Raw genomic sequence first — 20037 nt, 5'->3', positions numbered from 1 at the left:
TTTAGATGGTTCTCAAAGTAGATTTCAATGGCAATGATCTCCGATCTACATCGAGAGGCTTTATATACGATGACATAGTATCCTCTGACATCATTCCAAAATTCCATTGCGATCCGGCTGATGGCGGGGCCGCATATCCCCCACATCCCACCCCCTTGGCCACCGCGCTTAAATTCCGCTTTGATCCTTTCTCAGACGTCTTGCTTAACAATCATCGGGGTGGTGGCATAATTGGAGTCCGGCGTCAGCGCACGTTGGCCGCCTTAAACTATAGTGGGACGAGGGTGATTGCAGTGGATGCGATGCTATGTGGAAGGCAATATCAGCGGAATATACTGGAAGAATAGGGGTTGCTTGATGCAGATATGAAAATACATATGGAGTACACGCATTGTCGATGGGGTTATGAGGCACTACCCGTGTGGCTATTCTAGAAACAACACCTTGGTCCGCTTTCGGAATAAATGACTTACGTGACACGGCGCAATCGAGATGCCCCGGAAATGTGTTGGACTAGCCATACATACTCCCGAAAAAGCATGCATTGAGCAGTCTATTCAAGAGGAAGTTTAAGGAGAAGAACCCTTCTGTGCTACTCGTTGAGAAAATGTTGTCCATCCAGAGCGATCCTTCGATCGAGGCGGAGAGGCTACTTTGAGAGGCCTGGATATTCGCCATTACCTTCAATAGCGAAGAGGAATATTTAGTCAAACCCCAGTCAAAATACTGACTTCCAGGGCTAACATTCTCGGAGATCATTGCATGGTTGGCGTTTTATCGGCATTTGGGTGCCATATTTTGATGAATACTGCATGCAGGCAGTGCCTTGTGCTTCTTCGGTTAAACCTGAACGGATGGGCCGTCTTCACATCACCCATTGAAGTAGAAGAGCAAACGTCTCAGTCAAAGAGCCGAGGATTTCGAGGCGTGGACCACGTCCATGTGTTGGAGTGGGAGATTCTCAGGGGGTAAGTCCGTCTTCCTCTGGAGTGGTCTTCTGGCATTTGACGGGGGCCTCGCATGGAATCCCATGCCAACGAGGATAGTAAACGTGCTGGGATGTCGGTCTTCGAATCCTTCCGAGCAGTGTTTTGACCCTTGGACCTTATCGACCTTGTTGAACGTTCTTTTCACCTGAGGAGTACTCCGTACGGAGTACATTGTCCAAAAATGGGAGAGATCCCATTTTCTCAGGGATCGATTAGGAACCAAGGAGCAAATATCAGAATCGTATCGCAACCGAGCAAAGGGGATAATGTTGCGTGTCGCGGAACCCAAATCCCCGGGGCTCGGGCCTCGTCTTTGAGCCGGGTCTACGCCGTTACAAACCATGCATCGACCGCGCCGAGGCAAGTGCGGGAAGTCCATACATATGTATGTATGTTCATACAGAGCACTGGGGCTCTTTGTTTTTCCCGATAATGTTAGCGTGAAACAAGGTAAAACCGGGGGGAATTGATCAGATAAACCGAAACTTTCATGATCTCCAAGGCAAATGAGCGACATGCCTTTCTTTCTCCCAAGGCAACACATTATTCCCTTTATTTCCGATTGAGACTTGGTCAGTGCCGGTAGGGCTACCTCCGCAGATCTCTTCCAAGCATAGATGAAACAACAAAAGATCAGGGATGTGGATACAGAAATAGCAGGCGAAATGGAGTCTGGGTTGCCCCATATGGGCATCTAATGGCATTATTTCGCATGGAAACGGCGTCTTCAGGAAGAATCTGACGGATCAGCATCGGATTTTGCTCAGTTGCAGGGGAGGTATCCGCGCCAAGCCGCCATATTTTAACTCGCATCGCATCGCATGTGCATGCCGACGAGTGGGTGAGAAACTGTATTTTACAAAGCATGTTCTCCGGAGGAGCTCAGGAGAGTGCCTGTGCGTAGGGAGCGCATTTGCGAGGTTTCTCGGTCAATTATTTACACGCATCGTCTCGCGATGCATCTCATTGCAAAGAATTGGAACGGGACGATCGAGATGGGACTCATGCAGCAAGAGTCCACGCGGAGCAGAAGGCTGGAAATCAGACCCTGACATTCGTCAGCTGTCCGATGTTCCTGGTGTTGCTGCTTCCCCCTTGTAAGGTGTTGAGCATAGAGTTACTCTGTACTCCGTACATCTGCGTATTGCGCAGCGCGTGGTAAATTTGCTCCAACAGCGGGCCCACCTTCTTGCATCGAAGCTCAAGGAGGCGTCGCCACAAGGCCCGTGACGGACGAGTGAGAAACGACGAAGAAATGAGAAACATCAAGCTAGATCTCGTTCTGGGCTGGGCATCCGGGGAGCCAGCGCACGATTCCCAGTTTTTCGGTTTCGTTGGCGTCCAACGGTCCACCCGCGTTTGTGAGTTTTCGATGGCCGTTTTTATGAAACGGTAACGCTGCTGTTTTTCTGGTTTGGCTGTGGCGATATGCTTGAGGAGGATATTTTCATCGCATGAGAAGTCGTTCGGTGAGCAGATAGAGCAAATGAAGCGTAGTCAATTTGAGGCTTTGGCTATTTCGCGTCGACGGCTCAAGAGCCCGCTGCAGTGCGTCGTGTTGGGGGGTCACTCAACTCAGTAGCGCGGGACTGGCTCTGGTTCCGGGTGAGCTGCGCCGTGAACCCTGGTCCAACCCCTCCATACTTCCGGGCCGCCAAAGCGTGTGCCCAATGCTATTTGCCCGCGAGGAGTCGATCGTTTTCTCCCCGAAAGGTGAATGATAGTGCTCCCGGTGGATACAAGGGCAAGGTATTATTTATCATGAACGATCGAGGCTGGCTAGCGGCGGTGATCGCTGAACTTTACCGGTGGGCTTTTGATGTTCCCTCACGCGGGATCTCGAGTATCTCTCTGTATTTCTTTACCGATACAGCCCCTGAGACTAGCCTGGATACGGCGAATGGGGAGGAAAAAAATTACCCAACGGCCAACGTCCTCGAGGCCGCTCGGTGAGAACGAATGTCTTCTTTCTCTTTCATTCGAGCAGAAGAATGTTGATGTGCCATCCGTCCACATTCTTCCTGGCTGAAATAGTCATAATGGCCTGTCATTATCGCTGTCAGGAGGAATGAGCGGGTCCCGGTTCGTGTACAACATCAAGCTGCGAAAGTTTGTCTCCATCCAGCTCGAAAGCTACCCGTCCTGCCACTCACCCTTCAGCCCTCCGTTATTGCGATGAACCGCTCCCAGATTGTACTGGCACAAAATTTCCTGCTCACTCAGTCGACATCAGCTAGAAACGGCTTATGGGTAAGTCTTTCAACGCTTCTGTCAGGTCCCTTCTTTTCTCATCTTCCTGCTCCTCCGCAAACCCTGTCTTCGATATGTATATAGCGCTCTTGTTATGCCTCGATTTCGTCAACCTGCCTGCATGCCACCCGGAGCTTCTCGACCTAACCGGGTCGACCAATGGCTCACGGAGTTTGTCCAGCACGCTCTTTTTTTGATCCTTTTACTTCCGATCTTCAGCTCGCCAAACCCCCTAGCTTCGTGCGTCGCGTCTTACGCCTCGGAGACCTGGTGGTGCTTTATTCCGCGCCTCAAGTGCTAATTTTGCTTCCCCAGTTTGATGCAACAGACATAGAATTTGACTGTGCACAACACGCAGGGGTGTTCTTTTCTCACCTTGCCCCATGACGCTCTTCCCGTTCGCCTCCTGAATGAATCCTTTCGTTGGTTCGCTTCTTTGGCACTAGCCCCCCGAGACTTGAACTTCTAAAAATACTGCCATTCGCGCTTTCAATCTTGAATTGAGCTCCCGCTGTATTTGAATATACACACCTAATTTTTCCTTTTTTTTTTTTTCTATACTTCGCACGATTTTCGGCGTTCAACAAGAGTTTTGTGTCTCCATCACTGGCCATCTGCGCTGATCAGTAGCTAGAAAGGGTGCCGGTTGAGTTTGTGCCATGTTGCCTTGAGCATCCGGCACGTGTATTCGATGTTATAAGTGGTACAATATCACGGGCGATGTACTGATCTTCATCTCGATGCAACATGGCTACCAACTGGGAAAGCGAACGGGATTACTTCTCGCAGGACCCTTCCAGCCCATCCGATTCTTTCTATAAAACTCCTCCCGCCTCGATCTCCCGGCATTCGTTGCATCGCAGAGATTCCTCTCCCGGCCCATCGTCGTCACCAGCTCCATTTCCATCAGGTCGCCGAGATGCAGAATCGAGAGGCAACATACACCTTGTAAACGATGATACAATTTCTCCCCTGGATCCTCGCAGGTTTACACCGACCTTACACGCCTCGCTTGTCTCGGAGATATTATCGTTGCGCCGTGACTTGGAAAGTAAAACCAAGGAGATCGACACACTCGAGTTAAGTCTGGAAAATGCAAGAACAGAGGCAGAATCACTTCAAGAGACCGTTTCCAAGAATGCCCAGGAGACTCGTTCTCTTAAACGGCAGCTACAGCTGCTGGAAGGAGGCTCTAATTCGGCAATAACGGACCTAGCAAAGGAGAGAGACGAGGCTTTGGAAAACATATCTGATGTTCGGAAGAGACTTGAGGTATCACAGAAGAAGGTTCGGGCCCAAGAAGAGCAAATTGAACAGACTCAGTTGCTATGGAACCAAGATAAGCAGAAGTGGGATGAAGAGCGGCGGAACCTCGACAGAAAAGTTCATGTGGTCGAAGGGCGATTGAAGCTTGTTCTCAGCGAAATCGCTGCTGCGGAGGCTTTCAACGCAAATCGCCCAGAGAACGAAGAAGACCTTGATGGCTATAGACGAGATGGGGCCATCACACGAGACAGCGACGCCGCGACTGTTAGGTCGAGCAGTGCAGCAGGAAGACACAGGAGAAGTACTGCCAGCATTGGCAACGACGGAGATCTCCAAAACTTCCGATACTCTATCATGAGCCAAGTCAATGGTCACGCATCAAAGGCTGGAGCCCTTAATCTTGCAGATGAGCTTGCGTTTGACGAAGAACACGAAAATACAAGCTATAGCACCGAGGATGAGCGTCCAGAATCGCGTGATACTCTTCCTGAAGAAAATTACATCCCAAATCAGTCGCATCCACTGGACTTGAAAGCCCGGAGAATTTTAGGCCTCTCTTTGGATGCTCCTGAAATGCTTGTCCAAAGATCTCTGGCGACGAACGACGTTATGGATGATGATGCCAAAACAATCTCGGGCAACATGCGATTTGAATATAAGGACATGGGTATTCAGTATACTCCTCCCCCATCTCCTAAGCTCATCCCCGACAAACCTCCGGTCGTTTTCCAATCTTGCGGTACGCAAACGGAGGAAACCGACACAGTCGAAAAGGACCAGGACCCAAAAAATGCGACTATTCCTCGAGAAACAGTGGACCAAGGCACAACTACAACTCCTGTTGTGATGATAGCTTCCTCATGCCAAACGATAGAGGAAGTAAAGCCTCAAGCCGAAATACCCAGTGGCGAAGTTTCAACTACACCAGAAACAGCCTCTGCCAGCACCCAAACCGACGATGTAGAGATCAAAGAAGCCGTGCAGCCCCGGCTTCAGATGCCTATTCCAATAATCACCGTTCATCCTCCTGGATCAAATCCTCCATCGCCAAGGAGCAGCGTAGTTCTGCCGCCGCAAACAAAATCTGCCGCCTCCCAAACTGATTCCGAATTACCCTCGAATACTCGTTGCTCCGGGATGCAAACGGAAGAAATACGAGTAGATAAACGAACATTAAACCTTCGAACCGGGCTGCTACCATCGGCTATGCCCGATAAACCTCTCAGTTCCGATATGTCTGATGTATCTTCTAGCCTGCCAGTTTCCCCTTACTTCCCTCCACCTCCAAAATCGCCGCGAAGGAAACTTCGTAACCCTCCACCAGTTGAAAGTCCCCCCAGAATCACCAAAACGCAACACTTCGACACGTATCAAGCCTACCCAGGAAATAATGATAATGGCCCCCTTACTGAAGATGAGCACTCAGATATCCGTCGACCATTTAGATCGAGCAGCCTCTTTGCTGGTTTTGGCGATATGAGCGACGAAGAGACACAGCAAAAACGGCAAGAGTTATTTAGTGATGACGAGCTGTTGAACCGGCCAATGGCGTCGTATACCTTGAAGTCTGGGAAATTGGTCTCCAAGAACTCTCCCAATATCCTTAACGATAACCCTGAAAAAATACACGATGGTCAATATTCTCCCAGGGAATCTATAGACAGAGAAGTGAAACTCCATCGGTCTGCCACTCGACGTAAATCGAATGCAAAACGGCCAGCGAGAGCTCAGTTGAAACAAGCTTCAACGTTCAAGGAACCAGATATGCGGCGCGCTGCGATGATTTCTAGCTCCACGGCTGCTCATCAGTCATTTCGTCCACGTAGCCCTAGTGCTCCCAGCATTGGTAGCTCAGGCACCCAGAACCCTGCTCTCCCTCCATTTCCTGTACCTGTTCGTTTCAGCTCTCGAAAACCAAGAGGTAGCAGTGAAGGAGCGCAGAGCCCAACCCCTTACAGGAACGGAAACATGTCAGACCGTATGGGAGATGGCTTCATCCGGAAAACTCGATCAGCGGCTGTCGTTGCTCGAACTCAACCCAACGGATATCAATCTCCGCCTACCATTTCAACATCATCAGTTGCTCCAGACAGCCCGCAGTATCCACCAATGCCCCTTGATGAGATAACAGCTCAAACCAAGAAAAGCTTGCAGAAACGTACAAATCGCCAGCCCTCCTCAAGCGCGCATTCTCATTCTCCAGGGGATTCAAATGCCACAAATGTGCAACCGACGAGCGTCGTCGATGCTATTGCACAGACTATGATAGGGGGATGGATGTGGAAGTATGTACGCAGGAGAAAGTCGTTTGGTATGCCAGAGAATTCAAAGGACGGATGGGAAGCAGGCAAGAGCCCAGAGGAAGCAGCTGCAGCGGCTGCGAATACGGGTGTCAGGCATAAGAGGTGGGTGTGGCTGGCTCCGTATGAGCGTGCTATCATGTGGAGTAGCAAGCAGCCCACAAGCGGCCCAGCTTTGTTGGGTAAGAGTGGTAGAAAATGTGAGTGCTCACGGCAGCCGATTGGCAGGATCCAACATGTGCTTCTTTACATGCTGACTTCTCAAAAAGTGGTCATCCAATCCGTCCTTGATGTCAAAGATGAGAACCCGCTGCCCAAGGGTGCCAGTCCACAGAACCAGGTTAACCGCTCAATACTAATTTTGACTCCCCAGAGAGCGTTGAAATTCACCGCCATGACGATAGAACTCCACTTCATCTGGTTGACTGCTCTGTCTTTCCTCAGCCATTCTTCGATGGCAATGACTGATCTTGCAGCTTTGCCTCCAGTGCCCCAGGAGGAGTATACTCCCCGGCAACCTACAGCTGCACTCCGACGTAATCCAATTCGCGATTCTATAAGGGTAGCAAAAGGCAAAAGCCGTTCAAATGGCAAATCCAAGCGATCTTTCGCAGTACAGCAGGCGGCTGTACCGGAGGTCCCGCACATCGAAGGTTATGGTGATGAGCCCGTTGCTGATGCCGCCGATCCTCCATACGTCCCGAGATTTTCATCGCATACAAGGAAAAGGAGCAACACCGCTCCACGACCCGTCCCTAATGCATTCCGAAGCTTTTCCAATCACACGACAGCAGCGGCGTCCACCTACAGTGCGACAACCGCTGGCTCATCGGATCTCCAGTCTCCTTCATCTATAGGCCCTCCCGGAATCCACAGCGGTCAAAGTAGCTTCAGCCATCGAACGTCGGAAGCCAGCGGGCCCATCAATGCCGGAACACCAAACTTTTTCGACGCTGTTGGCACGGTGAGAATGGAGGCTTTTGTCGACAGATCTGAAGTATCTCGCCAGCGAGGTTATCGTAACAGGTATTATGGCAAGAAGAGGAACCCTGTCTACTGGCCACAGAGTCCTGACACCGATTTCCCACGCTCTGACGATGGGAGCGATATCTTCTTCCGCCACGATGACCCGTTCAAGGGATTTTGATATATATTCCTTCCTCAAACCACACGTCTAAAAAGTACTTGTTCAATTCCATCTTGATAAATTTGTCCACCACGTATGGACACCACTCTGACTAGACTTTGCGCACGGGGCTCCGGAGCCACTTGCCCTTCTCCCTTCCCTTTTCACCTTGGCCTTCTACTTGGGACCTGACTTTATTGGGAATATCCGGACTCTCTTGGTACGCTGAGAATCTTTTGCCAGTCGCACAACATTTGAGTTGAGTATTTCCTGGATTTGGAAGAATAACATCGCTTCGTTTCCGCGTTGTTGGCTCTCAAGTGGCGGGATTCTTGGTTCATCACGCATCTCCAGAGCCCCAACAGGTTATTATTGCTTTTTGTTCTGGCAGAGCTATTATTTTAGTAGCTATGTATTTTGATACACCCTGGTCTAGGTTTTCTTTTTTCTTTTTTTTTTTTCGCCGTCGTCTCTTCTTAGCCTGTGGGAGGTTTGGCTGTATATTATGTACTTCTAATTTTAAATTCAAAGAGCCACGCGGAGATCCGCTGTCATCTATTCGTGTCCTTACAAGAATCGGGCTTTGGTTTCTTTCAACCTCCGCATATTAGGGTTGCTTCTCATGCATCCGCAAACACTTTGCGTTCTTTCTCAAGGTAGACACAAATCCATGCATGGAATATCACAATCAACACTATACACTTATTTTCGAAGGTCCATCTAATTCTCATTCATCCATGTCTTTGGTGCTCGAAAATCGTCGAGGCTCAAAATCGTGTCTCGCGATTTTGGCTGGCTACCCTTGAGAGACGGACGTATTCTTCGAAGAGAATGTATAATCGCTCACCATTGCGCCATTGAAGATTCCTGCTTGCACCAAATGTTTTGGTGCACGAGACCAGAAACCACACCCTTGTTTGAGATAGTTACGCAAAGCACAGCAGTGACGGATCGCAGCCGCTATGAAGACGCTCCCACAGCTGCCCCAACCTGCTTCGGCAAGGGATACGGTTCTTCGATCGGCATCAATTTCTGCGCCTCCTCGATCTTCCCAGCAGCAACCAGCTGCTCCATCTTGACCATGCGATCTGTAACATCCTGAATCGACACGATCCACTCATCCACATAACGATCCACCGCTTCCCCGCTCAATCCAATCTGTATCGACCTATACGACAGTGGACTAAACCCAAAATCTCGCTCTGGATCCCACTGTACTCGGACGCACGTGTTTTGTTTCCTGTGCTCGAAGGCATGTTTGTCCGGGTAGAGTGATTTATCGTGCGAGTTCACGAAGCTGTTGAATAGAGCCCACTCGAAACCTTCGCGGGAGATTTCAATGGCGAGGACACGCTCCTGGTTCGGCTTTGAGGCCCACCCGGACCGGTAGGCCATCCAGAGAAATGATGGCTTGATCCATGTCATGCGCGTGCGCTTGAACGGTGGAACGAATTTTCCGGCGCGGAGAGCTGGAGAGGCGATCTCGGCAGAGTACGCTTGGTAAACTGTGATGGTCTCCGCGGTAAATTTTGCGCGAACAGCGCGGTAGCCTTGTTCCCTGGACATTTTTAGTCCTTTCCAATTCTTTCACTTGTGTTGGATCTCTTTATAGCGTTTTGTGGAGAAAATTATCTGTACAAGGAGCTGGTTGCCTGCCTTTGGAACGATTTTATATCATTGACTACAGCTTTGCGGCTCCATTAGGGGGCGGAGCAGACGCCTTTCCGATTTTGGTCTCCGACTCAACTCGTGTCGGGTAAGACACACCTATCGTGGAGTCATCCTCGGCCAAAGCCAGGGCTGATTGTCCAAGAATGCAATGCAGACTTCGAAAGGTATATGAAGATCTATTCTCTATCTAGGATATTGGCCTGTAAGTGAGTAGCGCCCAGTTGGGTAGGTCGGAGAGTATCCAAAAGACTGCAGGCTGGAGAAACATTCGCAAAGAAAACACGGTTTATCGATAAACAGACAACTAAACAACAAAATCTGCAAGCGGAAGTGCGAAGACGGTATTGGGCTGAAGCTGACGTATACTTCCTGGGTCCTAATTCAATTTGCCATTGGGATCTGGTCTGTAGAGGGAGGCGTATTTCGCTAGAGGTATCGTCTCGTCGTCTCGTCTGTCCAAACCCATAAATGAACCCGCCTATCTTCCACACAGGAAGCATGGTTTGACTCCCACCCACTTATTCGAAACTTGCGCACTCTGTGACACCATGCTCGTTTATAACTTCGCGGCGTCCTTGACATCTCCAACCTTCAACTTGGCTCCATACTTCTTCAACACCGATTCATTGTGGTACTAGACCAACCAATCCTATTAGCAAGATCCTTTCAAGGAGCTCTTCCCCCGGCGTCTTCCGATCAGACCACTCAAGCTCAATAAATCAGGAGACAAACCTTCCAGAACTGCTTTGACGCATCTTTGCCAGCAACACGCTTCAAGATCTTCGCACCACCGGGGTGCTCATCCACAAAGTTGGTAATATCGTACACGCTGGAGTCGACAATAATGTATAGACCTTTATCGGCGGTCTTGTGCTCGGCGACCTGGGCGGGAGTGAATGTTTTCGACATCTTTGCTCGTTTATTTGAAACACCCCAAAAAAAAAACAAAGAGACAATTCGCGGTTCGGAGATTTCTAAGGATAGCAGTCTGTCGATCGGGTTTTAGAAGGTAGAGCTGAGTCCCAAAACGCCGAAGGGGAACAAAAACAGAACGGGTAAGGATATCTCAGACAAGGTGTTAATAATTAAAATGACATCCGCTTAGTAGCCACTTGGACTGGTGAATGCCTAGGTATTGTCTGCTGGTGGATGTCCTTTCAGGCTCTCCTCACTTGGGGATTCGATGCCATGGAACATTATTGCTTGTCTGGGCCGAGACTCGCGCGATCGATGGCAGTTCGCCGAGCCGAGGTAACGAAACCCACCTATTAGCTAAGCCGGCCCACAGTCACGTGTAAAGAGTTGCCCAATCAGAGGGTTGCTATTGCTACAGAAAATCCAAGCTCCTGATTGGCTGGGTATTTACAATGCGGCTCGGCACGGAATATCAATCTTCCATCTCTGAAGTGCCCATATCACCTAAAAATTGAGGGTATACGGAGTAAATACTCATCATTAGTTAAATACTATACAGACATGTGGTGAATATTTGGACATTATCATATCTTGCTTTTCTCTCCAACGGCTCCCTTTCCCTTGGGTACCTTTTTATCCACGCCCAAGCTCTCCAAATCCTTCTGTTTGTGATAATGCGGCGCCAACTCAACCAGCCATTCTGGCTGCAAAGGCATGTTGCTTCGCATATACTCCTTGCTTGTGAGAACCAGCTCGTGATAAATGACCCATTTAGGATTAACATCAAACAGAGTACTAGATGGATGCAGATAGACAGTCTGCCCGTTCTTAACCGTCCGATAGCTGTCACCACCTCTCTGTAGCCGTGCCGCATTGGGAAAAAAACCTGCTGTGATTGCTTTCTGAATGGGGACAAGGTTGTTGGCACCAGCAGTGTTTACAGTCACTTCAACACGATCACATAATTTGGCCAGTTGATCCCGGACGTCACGAGCACGCGTAAGGCTTCGTTGCTGAAGGAAATTTTCTCTCGCCCAAACATAGCTGAAGTCAGAATCGACCCATTGATTCCAAATATTGAGAAGTGTCAAGTGGTCACCGCCATCCTTTATTGTGAACCGAGCTCGAGCACTATCCGCATGTATCCTTTTGTCCTTAGGCCTGTAAAACAGTGCGCTCGCTTCGCCAAGCATGGCGATAATTGACAGAACCTCTTCAACACACCCGTATTTATCGGCCGCAAGGATGGCCTTGGCCAGCATGGGGTCAGTGGGGAATTCTGCCATTTGTCTTCCAACTTTGGTGAGTTCTCCATGGTCATTCAAAGCCCCGAGTGCATAGAGTTGTTCAAGCGCGCGGATGAGGGTTTCTGCTGGTGGCGGATCCATAAAATCAAAATCAAGTAGATCGTCAATTCCAAGGGATTTCAGAGCCAGCACCACACCACTCAGATTGGTGCGCTGTATTTCTGGCGTGGTATTTGCCTCGAGTTCGTTATGGTAAGCCCACTTTGTATAGAGCCGGAAGCATTTGCCAGGTCCAACACGCCCAGCTCTTCCCGCTCTCTGGCCTGCAGATGCTCGAGAGCATGGAGTGACAACCAAGCTTTCCATTCCTGTGCGAGGATTGAATACGTTCTCCTTAACAAAACCAGGGTCAATAACATACACGATTCCGTCGATAGTCAAACTGGTTTCAGCAATATTCGTGGCCAAAACCACTTTCCTCGCACCAGGAGGAGTAGGTTCAAATATTTTGGTCTGTAATTCTGAAGGCAAATTGGCGTAGATGGGACAGATTATCATTTCTGGCATTTTACCTCCTAGTTTTCTCGCTGTTTCTTGGAGATTTTGTTCTGCAGCTTCTATCTCTTCTTGACCAGTCAAGAAAACGAGAATATCGCCCTTGCCTTGGGTAATATGGATTTGAAATATGGTCGTAATGGCTGCCGCGAGGTAGTTAGCTTCTGGTTGAGATGTGTAGTGTATGTCGACAGGATACCTGCGACCGGGAATGTTGAAAATTGGAGCATCATCGAAGTATTTTTGGAACTTTTGCGCGTCAATAGTGGCCGAAGAAATTAGCAGTTTAAGGTCTGGCCTTGCTTTCGCGATATCTTTGAGCAGACCACAGGCGATATCTGTTGGAACTGTTCTTTCGTGCGCTTCGTCGATCATCAAGGCAGAGTACTGACTAAGGTCAGGCTCCGTTAGTAGTTCTCTCAAGAGCATACCGTCTGTCATATATTTTAGAATCGTTTTATCACTTGTGGCATCTTCAAAACGTATAGCGTAACCGACTTCGTTGCCTACTTTCACTCCCATTTCTTCTGCGACACGTGCCGCGACACTCATGGCAGCTACTCGACGAGGCTGCGTACAGCCAATTTTCATTCCACCTTTTGTGTATCCAGCTTCATGAAGATACTGAGGAATCTGCGTTGTCTTTCCACTCCCCGTCTCGCCGACTATAATAATGATCTGATGATCAGCCACGGCTTGCAGTAACTCGTCGCGAAACTGATATATTGGCAGGCTTTTGCGAGTTTCCTCGATTGACGCTGCCTTCTTTTCAGCTGCGTCTATTTGCTGCGCTAATAATCGTTGTTCCTTTGTCAGGGGCTTCCGATCACCCTCTAACTTCGAATCCATAATGAAATTAATCTTTTGGGCGTCATCAAATACATACTCGTAATCTCCCTCGTCAACAAATTCCGCTTTGGTGATCTGTGCCTTTGCTTTTGCTGTCTGCTCATTCTCCCACTCTTCATGCTCCGTAATGAACCGTTCCTGACCGCGTTCATCTCTGTCAACATATCGTTTGTAGAGTGCTTCTTCCTTGCGCTTCCGATCTATTTTCCCTTTCTCCGTGATATAATCTTCGGGTAGCATATAGCCATCACGATGATCGTCTATTCGCAGCCTTTCCTCTGCAAGTCGTAGGACCTCACGATTTTTCGCGAAATCTTCCTTCTCCCGTCGAGTCAAATTAGGGTTCTCCCTCAACTCAGCGGTTTCTTCGGCAACTTGCTTGCGAAGCAACGCCAGCCTTTCAGCTTCGCGCTTCTTCAGGTACTCTTGGCGTGAACGAAGCCTGAGGTCTGGCATTGCAGCCTCCCTCGCTGCGGCATCCTCGGCTAGAGCGCGCCTTCGCGCCACATCACTATCCTTTGTAGACGAACGATCTTCCACAATCTTTTTGGACTTCTGCTCATCCTTTTTCGCTAGTCGTTTCGCAAATTCATCACGCTCTTTAAGATCACGCTGTCTTGCCCTTTCTCGTTTCGTCTCCTCATCAAGATCAGAGCTAACCGAGACTTCTGAGGGTGAACGGCCTCTTCGTCTTGGAGATCCCTCAACAAGATCATCAACTGGCTCCTGCTCCTGTAGCTCATCCCCCGGTATCTCTTCATCACCCCAGCGATCCTCAAAGTCCCTCTTGTCGATCCGACGTAACTTTTTCGAACGGTGACGCTCTGAGATTTCTCCGTCTCGGTCCCTTTTCCTCTTGTCTTCTCTGTCACTCTGCCGTCTGCTGTCGCCGTTACGTTCAGATTTGTCTCTGCGCCTTGATTTCTCCACATCTATGGTCGGTCCTAAGCCCGGGTGGTCTACCGTGCCATCCTCCATTTCAACTAGTCGGTATCTCTTTTTCGTACTATCCTCGGGTTTGTTCTGTTTCTCCGACTTTCCAGCACTGCCTTTGAGACCGGCTCGAGACCATAGCTCCGAGACGAATGATTCGATATCTCCAGCGCTGGCATCAAGGAAAGGTTCGAGCTTTTCTCGTAGCGAGGTGGGTGATTTTGCGGAGGATGTGGTCGCAAGAATAAAGTCGATAACAGTAGGATCTGAGGCGCCCGTCAGACGCAGAAGGGAATCCGATACATAGGTCCTGGTGTCCATAGTTTGTTCCAAGTTTGGGAATTCGAGGTAAGTTTGGGTTTTTCAGGCAGCTATCAACGACTAAGAGCACCGGAGCTTTAGCGGGAAAGAAAGGCTCCGTATAATTGAAAGATAATTCGGCTTTAGGGTGGATTGTTCGTGAAAATGCCCGGTGTACTCTCAGCGCTCCGGGAGCGCAACAAAAACAGGCAGTGCAACTGAGTGGTACGTTCGAGAGGTCCCCTTTGAGCCTTGAAAAACACTTTCAGCAGAGAATAGAAAACAGCGAATGGTCCAACTGCTGGCTTTTTCCGGCCTTCCCAGAGAGCATCCAACCTCAACGCCGCGTGAGAACTGGAGCTTGACGTTGGAGCTCGGAGAAAATGCCAAGCCTTCCGCCATCTGATCACGTGAGGAGCACATCCGCGCAGGCGGGCAGACTAGGGTGAGGCCAAGAGATGGCAGCGAAATTTGAATCTCAGACCCCTTTTTGTTACTCTACAGAATACGATTTCCAGCTATGACTACGAGACAGTCTTCATTATTATGTTTTTCACGTGGAGCTCAACTTGCACTCGATGATAAGCAGAGAGGTAGCAGGATTGTGGACCAGAAAGTAGGAAGAATGTTGGTTGAACTGGCTGGATCATCATTCATTCTATCAGGGGTTATTGTACAAACAGGATGGTATCAAGTAATATTAATTAACAGGTCTAGTTAAAGAAAAGGCAAGGAATCGGCTGTGCCCTAAAAAGTTTAGAAACTTGATACAGAGAATAAAAAGGAAATTCGTGCCCGATGGGGTGACAGAGGTCGGTCATGCAATAGGAAAAAAGCAGGCAAGACAGTATTGATATTAAAAAAAGAAAAAAAGGTTCAAGAGAGCCCTAGAATGACCTGCCAAGTAGATGCAAAAAGCAGCAAAGGGGAATAATAATCATCTTAACAAAACATGGTATCGAAGTAGAAATGCCAAAGGATGCTTCTTCCGAATGCATGTTGCACGTTAAATGCAAGTGTAGAGGAAAGGAAACTCATTAAATAGTGTAAAGTTGTGGCCGGATCCGCCCCCCTTTTTTTTTACCTCCGTGACCATTGATAAGAGGAAATGTTAGCCGTTCCTAGAAATCCCGTAAAAAACGTCCCAAATGATGTCGAACCACAAAGGTATCCGGTTAAATGTACAGTTGAAGTCCACGAAACGCCCCTGGTAACCCCGCTTGTGCAAATGTCTTATGCAAAGAACGCCGCTAGAAAGAGCCAAACTGACGTCTAGACATCGATCATTTCGGCGTCTTCAACAAGTACTTCGTCAGCTGGACCCCAGTTTCCCTCGTAGATCGTGGCACCGGCACGGCGACGTCGCACCGTCCATTGGACACCGAGAGATTGAATGACTTGGTCGGCCACAGGTCGATCAATCGGGTCAGGCGATATCATCCATCGAACAATTTTATCAAGGGCACCCTCACTGTTCGGGTTAATCATGAAATCCGGAGGTTCGGAAAGTTCGCCGCTACGAGCTGACCCCAGATTTGGTTGAGTTTTAATCGGATTGTGTTCCCCTGAAAGCATGTCAAGAGTCAACGGTTCTTCTGCCGAGTACAAATCATCGAATGAGCAACTGTTTGACAATGGGTTCCCAGAAGCGTCACGGAGGATGCTAGTCTCGGAACTCCAGGTCAAACTAGGAACGTCGCTCATATCGCCGTTTCGAAGTTTTTGCCACGATACTCCATTATCAGGCAACTCCACATTGCCAGCAATCTCGAACATAATGAGCCCGAGTGCAAAGATATCTGCTGGCTTATCATATCTTCCCATAAGAACCTCTGGGCCAATATATTCCCGGTCGCCTTCCCCTTCAATACCTTCGGAAGCAGGCCAGCGAGTTGCCATGCCAAAGTCTGCAATTTTCAGAACGCCTTCGAAAGTGATCAAAATATTTGCGGGTTTCAAGTCTAGATGAATGAACCCCGCATCATGGATGCATTTCAGGCCCTGTGGAAATGTTAGAAGGAGAGCGATCATTTGGGACGGCATTCACTCTTACATGTGACAGCTCCAAGAGAATTTTCCAGATACGGAAATCATCAAGTCTGGCTTTAAGACCCACTTGTGAAAGGAAAACATCAAGGCTGCCCTCCTCACAGAATTCAGTCTGAATATAGAGATGGTTATTGTATTCCCAGCTATCAGCAAAGGAGATAACGTGGTCAGAGTTCGTTAGGGCTTTCAGTATCACGACTTCGGTATTTTTTCTCTCACGATCTTTCACTCCGGTAAAAGGCTGCTTAGCCTTTTTTACAGCCCACAGACGTTGCGGGGACGTCGGTTTCCTTGAGGATCCGGACATATTCGCCTGGAAAGGGGTAACTGACTGGCGCTCGGTCACGCAGTATACCTGTGAGAATTCCCCGGTACCTATAAGTTCAACTTTGTCGAACCGGGAAGTTAGACACTGGTCGACGTCCGGTGCGTTGTAGCCGCCAAGTGAAATTGTGGAGCGTTTCCCAAGATTGGAGAAATATTCTCGCGGGCCAGTTGGTGTAGCAGGGAGGTTAACAGAATGAGAACCCTGCCCAAAGTTATGATCATTGTTCGAAATTGACAATCCACTGGGATCAAGGGGTAAGATGTGTTCTTGAGGAGTATGAGGAGACATGTGATCAATCGATTTACGGTTAAGCGGGCTCGCTATATATATATATCTCAGTAGCTGAACGATAAGGAAAACCTTTTCACTGAGAACTTACAACAGGGTCCAGGGCCAGCTCCTGATTCGAATGTTGACCCGGGTGTATGGTTTATACTCTGGGCTTGCGAACCGGAAAACTGAGATAATGAAGACCCAAAAGTCTTCTTGGTAGGAGTTGGTGGCAGGTCCGAATCCATAGCCAGCTGGCTATCATGGTTCATGGAAGGAGAATGAAAATGAGGGCTATCGTCACCATCTATACTAACAATGCTTCCTCGACGGGAAAGTGCGGGCTTAATAAAACTTCTACCAAAAATACCCATGCCCTTAGGTGCAGGGGTTTTGCCAGCGACGGTTGAGGTGTTGGTCGGGGTCCAAGGGGAGCCTGAGGCCCTGAAATTGGGCGTATCGCCATCGAAACATTGAGCGAAAGGCTTTCGTGTTGGTAACATAGTTGAAGTTCGTTTGCATGGCGTATCTGGCATGTTCTTGCTAACAAGAGACGCATTGTGAGCATCCGTAGCATTTCTATTCTTTTTCGAGATCAGACCAGTAGACATGAATGCCGCTGGCAGGGGCTTTACAAGCCTGTAATTTTCGGGTGTTGCAAATGAAGAGTCGGAGGCATTAGATTCTTCATGTTGGAGGCGGCTTGAAACAAGTGGTCTCGAGGTCCCAGCTGGAAGAGATTTGGAGAAATTGAGAATAGGATGGGGGCTTCCAGGCCTAGCAGGAACCGGTGCATGGGTGGGAGAGTCATCTGCTAGACTGGAGCTTGAAGAAGACTGTGTGATAGTTCTTGATAGAGGGTGTGCACTGGGTATGGGCTGTCCGAACCCCGTAAACTGCGAAGGAGCTGGAGTAGAGGTGCTTGCAAAAATTCCGTTTGATGGGGTAAAAGCGTCACGTTTCGCGGGAGAAAATATGTTGCTTTCGAGAGACATGCGCTGGCGACTGCGCAGAACCATTGGGGTCGTTGGTGGGATCTCAGGACTTTGGTCAGGAGTAGTCTTACTGTGGGAAAAAAGGAGGCGATCGTTTTGACGCTGTTGAAGAGTAGATCTTCGCAAGGAAGATGATCGTTTGGGAATATTGGAGAATAGGGATGGGGATTGGGGAAAGAGAGGGGTATGATATTCGGGCTCTTCAGTGTCGTTCTTCGACTGATCGTTCGAAGCCTCGACGTTATTTTCAAAGAGATCAAATTCGGTGCTAAAATTTGCAACCTGAACACTTCTTCGTTTGGCCACAGGACTTCCGAAATTCTGTTGATCCAGGTTCATGGGTCCATCCCCGCGTTTTAGAGGGCTAACTGAACCGAAATTTCCACTTCGCCGTTTCTCTATTCTCGTCGGTGCTAGTTTTGGTACTGAAACGCCCTCGAGCGGCTCTGTTGGAGACACGCAGCTGGTAGAATTTTCCTGGGAGGTGAGAGGTTCCGTCGTCATTGCAGGAAGAACCGATTTATTCTCCAAATTTTCCTTTGCGATGCCTTGGGAAGATACCGCATTTCCGTGGTCGCGAGATTCGGCGAGGATACGTTTTGCGGGGCTTGACGGCAACATTCTCAATCTCGTTGAGGATAGACTACCGTGTCGTCGAATTCCGGGACGATGAAGCCTCGCGCTCGGTGAGAAGGGGATGGCAACAGGCGGTGAGGTTCCTGTAGAAACGAATAATAGGTTTCCTTGAGAGGACGCTCGTTTTGACGGAGAGAGGGAAGAAATAAATTGCGCGTGCTTCACAGGTGAAGTATGCAGCCTTGACGGCGAGAGGAGTCTAAAGTCAGCTCCTTTGGAGGGCGATCTGGAAAGCGAGCGACGGAGCTGGTTCAGCGCAGAGCTGGTGTGTGAATGGTGAAGACCAGATGGTGAAGGGAAGTGTAGAGTGCCGCCCGCGTCACGGTGCGGTGAGAACGAAGCAACCATTGTTGGCTTTGGCCACCCCACTGAAGTCTGAGCAATGAGTGGAAAGCAACACTGATATTGTAGTCGCGTTCAAAGAAACACTCAGGATCCCATACAGACCAGGACTTGAGGAAGCGTTCAGAGGTGTGCAGAGGAAAAGGGTGTGAAGGAAGAAATGTCACAGTTAAAGCAATATCCACACTAATCTTCTGACAGAGTTATAAATCCTTCAGATTGTCTGGGAGCATCTGAGATTGTCAACAATGGATCACGCAAAACAAACGGGTCAAACGAGTGAATTAAGGCCAGCAAACGCGTCACAATGTATTGGAGGAATCGAGTCCGGGTGTTTCCTCCATCCGCGCAAACTCTCAAACGTGCCACCGGGCTCGATCCACGTTGCAGGACAGCCTCAAGCCCAATAGCCGTCTCAATTTTCGAGGACTCTGACGCAAAGGAGCCTGGTGTGGAGGATCGTGGCTCAAACAAGCGCGCGTGTTGAGGTGGCGATCTGAACGAAAGGGCAATAGGGCTCGAAGGGTTGCAACGCTTCGTGTCGCAAGCCTGGAATTTACCGCCGTGATAATTTGGACCAACGCGGACTCAGGACCAGCGTGGCGCGTCACGAAACCACGGGCGATATTGGGTGCCGAAGAGTAGTGAGCTTGGATGGGGGAATGAGTGCGGGCGTGCGGTGGGACGGCGAGGAGCACAGAGTGGACGAGGTGAAGCGGACGATGCTGCCCGACATGGCGAAGTCTGGATCACGGGGACGGGGGGCGAGAGGGAAGCCGCTTCTTATTATTGTTGTTGCCCGCTTGGGAAGGAAGTGGGCTGGACGCGCGAATCACGCGTTTGTTGTGACCCGCCTGATTAGGCTAGTGCGTCTTGGCGCGTTGATAACGGGCTGTTTGCTCTGTTTACTGCGATTATCTAAGCACCCCACTCCGCCGGACTAAGCCAGTGACGTCAAACTCCCGCTGCCCGCTCCCACTTTGGCGTCGGTGGGCGGAGATTGTGGACCAAAACAC

General features: G+C 49.3%; 8 protein-coding genes across 8 annotated transcripts; 3 read left to right on the top strand and 5 right to left on the bottom strand.

Annotated features, from left to right (window-relative positions):
• Nucleotides 1–5: 5 nt before the first annotated feature.
• CIMG_00934 (uncharacterized protein) lies at nucleotides 6–347 on the top strand (the record flags this gene model as incomplete). The annotated part of the gene is made up of 1 exon (XM_001247162.1): nucleotides 6–347. The coding sequence occupies one exon, from the start codon at nucleotides 6–8 to the stop codon at nucleotides 345–347; it is 342 nt and encodes a 113-aa protein (XP_001247163.1).
• A 227-nt stretch (nucleotides 348–574) lies between these two features.
• On the bottom strand, nucleotides 575–1949 carry CIMG_10648 (uncharacterized protein). Its single transcript, XM_012358848.1, has one exon. It carries the CDS (start codon nucleotides 1681–1683, stop codon nucleotides 904–906), a length of 780 nt encoding a protein of 259 aa, XP_012214271.1. The 5' UTR covers nucleotides 1684–1949; the 3' UTR covers nucleotides 575–903.
• A 295-nt stretch (nucleotides 1950–2244) lies between these two features.
• Nucleotides 2245–4122, top strand: CIMG_00935 (uncharacterized protein; the record flags this gene model as incomplete). Its single annotated transcript, XM_001247163.2, has 4 exons — nucleotides 2245–2350; nucleotides 2572–2938; nucleotides 3053–3239; nucleotides 3555–4122. The coding sequence occupies 4 exons, from the start codon at nucleotides 2245–2247 to the stop codon at nucleotides 3624–3626; spliced, it is 732 nt and encodes a 243-aa protein (XP_001247164.2). The 3' UTR covers nucleotides 3627–4122.
• Nucleotides 3987–8477, top strand: CIMG_00936 (nuclear migration protein; the record flags this gene model as incomplete). Its single annotated transcript, XM_001247164.2, has 2 exons — nucleotides 3987–7005; nucleotides 7075–8477. The coding sequence occupies 2 exons, from the start codon at nucleotides 3987–3989 to the stop codon at nucleotides 7950–7952; spliced, it is 3897 nt and encodes a 1298-aa protein (XP_001247165.2). The 3' UTR covers nucleotides 7953–8477.
• An 18-nt stretch (nucleotides 8478–8495) lies between these two features.
• CIMG_00937 (uncharacterized protein) lies at nucleotides 8496–9642 on the bottom strand. Its single transcript, XM_001247165.2, has one exon. The coding sequence runs from the start codon at nucleotides 9495–9497 to the stop codon at nucleotides 8892–8894; it is 606 nt and encodes a 201-aa protein (XP_001247166.1). The 5' UTR covers nucleotides 9498–9642; the 3' UTR covers nucleotides 8496–8891.
• Nucleotides 9643–9758: 116 nt separating this feature from the next.
• On the bottom strand, nucleotides 9759–10790 carry CIMG_00938 (cytochrome b5). The gene is made up of 2 exons (XM_001247166.2): nucleotides 10335–10790; nucleotides 9759–10236 (listed from the first exon to the last, which is right to left on the bottom strand). The coding sequence occupies exons 1-2, from the start codon at nucleotides 10509–10511 to the stop codon at nucleotides 10159–10161; spliced, it is 255 nt and encodes an 84-aa protein (XP_001247167.1). The 5' UTR covers nucleotides 10512–10790; the 3' UTR covers nucleotides 9759–10158.
• Nucleotides 10791–11035: 245 nt separating this feature from the next.
• Nucleotides 11036–14700, bottom strand: CIMG_00939 (mRNA splicing factor RNA helicase). Its single transcript, XM_001247167.2, has one exon. It carries the CDS (start codon nucleotides 14420–14422, stop codon nucleotides 11102–11104), a length of 3321 nt encoding a protein of 1106 aa, XP_001247168.1. The 5' UTR covers nucleotides 14423–14700; the 3' UTR covers nucleotides 11036–11101.
• A 328-nt stretch (nucleotides 14701–15028) lies between these two features.
• Nucleotides 15029–19769, bottom strand: CIMG_00940 (WEE protein kinase). Its single transcript, XM_001247168.2, has 3 exons — nucleotides 17158–19769; nucleotides 16455–17098; nucleotides 15029–16402 (listed from the first exon to the last, which is right to left on the bottom strand). Exons 1-3 carry the CDS (start codon nucleotides 19025–19027, stop codon nucleotides 15674–15676), a joined length of 3243 nt encoding a protein of 1080 aa, XP_001247169.2. The 5' UTR covers nucleotides 19028–19769; the 3' UTR covers nucleotides 15029–15673.
• Nucleotides 19770–20037: the final 268 nt, after the last annotated feature.

This window comes from Coccidioides immitis (genome assembly GCF_000149335.2).
Source record: "Coccidioides immitis RS genomic scaffold supercont3.1, whole genome shotgun sequence".
NCBI lineage: Eukaryota > Fungi > Ascomycota > Eurotiomycetes > Onygenales > Onygenaceae > Coccidioides > Coccidioides immitis.
This window is presented reverse-complemented; position numbering and strand designations above follow the sequence as displayed.

Coding starts and splice junctions, on each gene's coding strand:
- CIMG_10648 (XM_012358848.1), bottom strand. CDS start 1,683: ATGCCCATATGGGGCAACCCAGACTCCATTTCGCCTGCTATTTCTGTA.
- CIMG_00939 (XM_001247167.2), bottom strand. CDS start 14,422: ATGGACACCAGGACCTATGTATCGGATTCCCTTCTGCGTCTGACGGGC.
- CIMG_00938 (XM_001247166.2), bottom strand. CDS start 10,511: ATGTCGAAAACATTCACTCCCGCCCAGGTCGCCGAGCACAAGACCGCC. Junction 10,237..10,334: donor CGTCAAAGCAGTTCTGGAAG/GTTTGTCTCCTG, acceptor TGGTTGGTCTAG/TACCACAATGAATCGGTGTT.
- CIMG_00940 (XM_001247168.2), bottom strand. CDS start 19,027: ATGGTTGCTTCGTTCTCACCGCACCGTGACGCGGGCGGCACTCTACAC. Junction 17,099..17,157: donor AGCTGGCCCTGGACCCTGTT/GTAAGTTCTCAG, acceptor ATATATATATAG/CGAGCCCGCTTAACCGTAAA. Junction 16,403..16,454: donor TTCTCTTGGAGCTGTCACAT/GTAAGAGTGAAT, acceptor ACATTTCCACAG/GGCCTGAAATGCATCCATGA.
- CIMG_00937 (XM_001247165.2), bottom strand. CDS start 9,497: ATGTCCAGGGAACAAGGCTACCGCGCTGTTCGCGCAAAATTTACCGCG.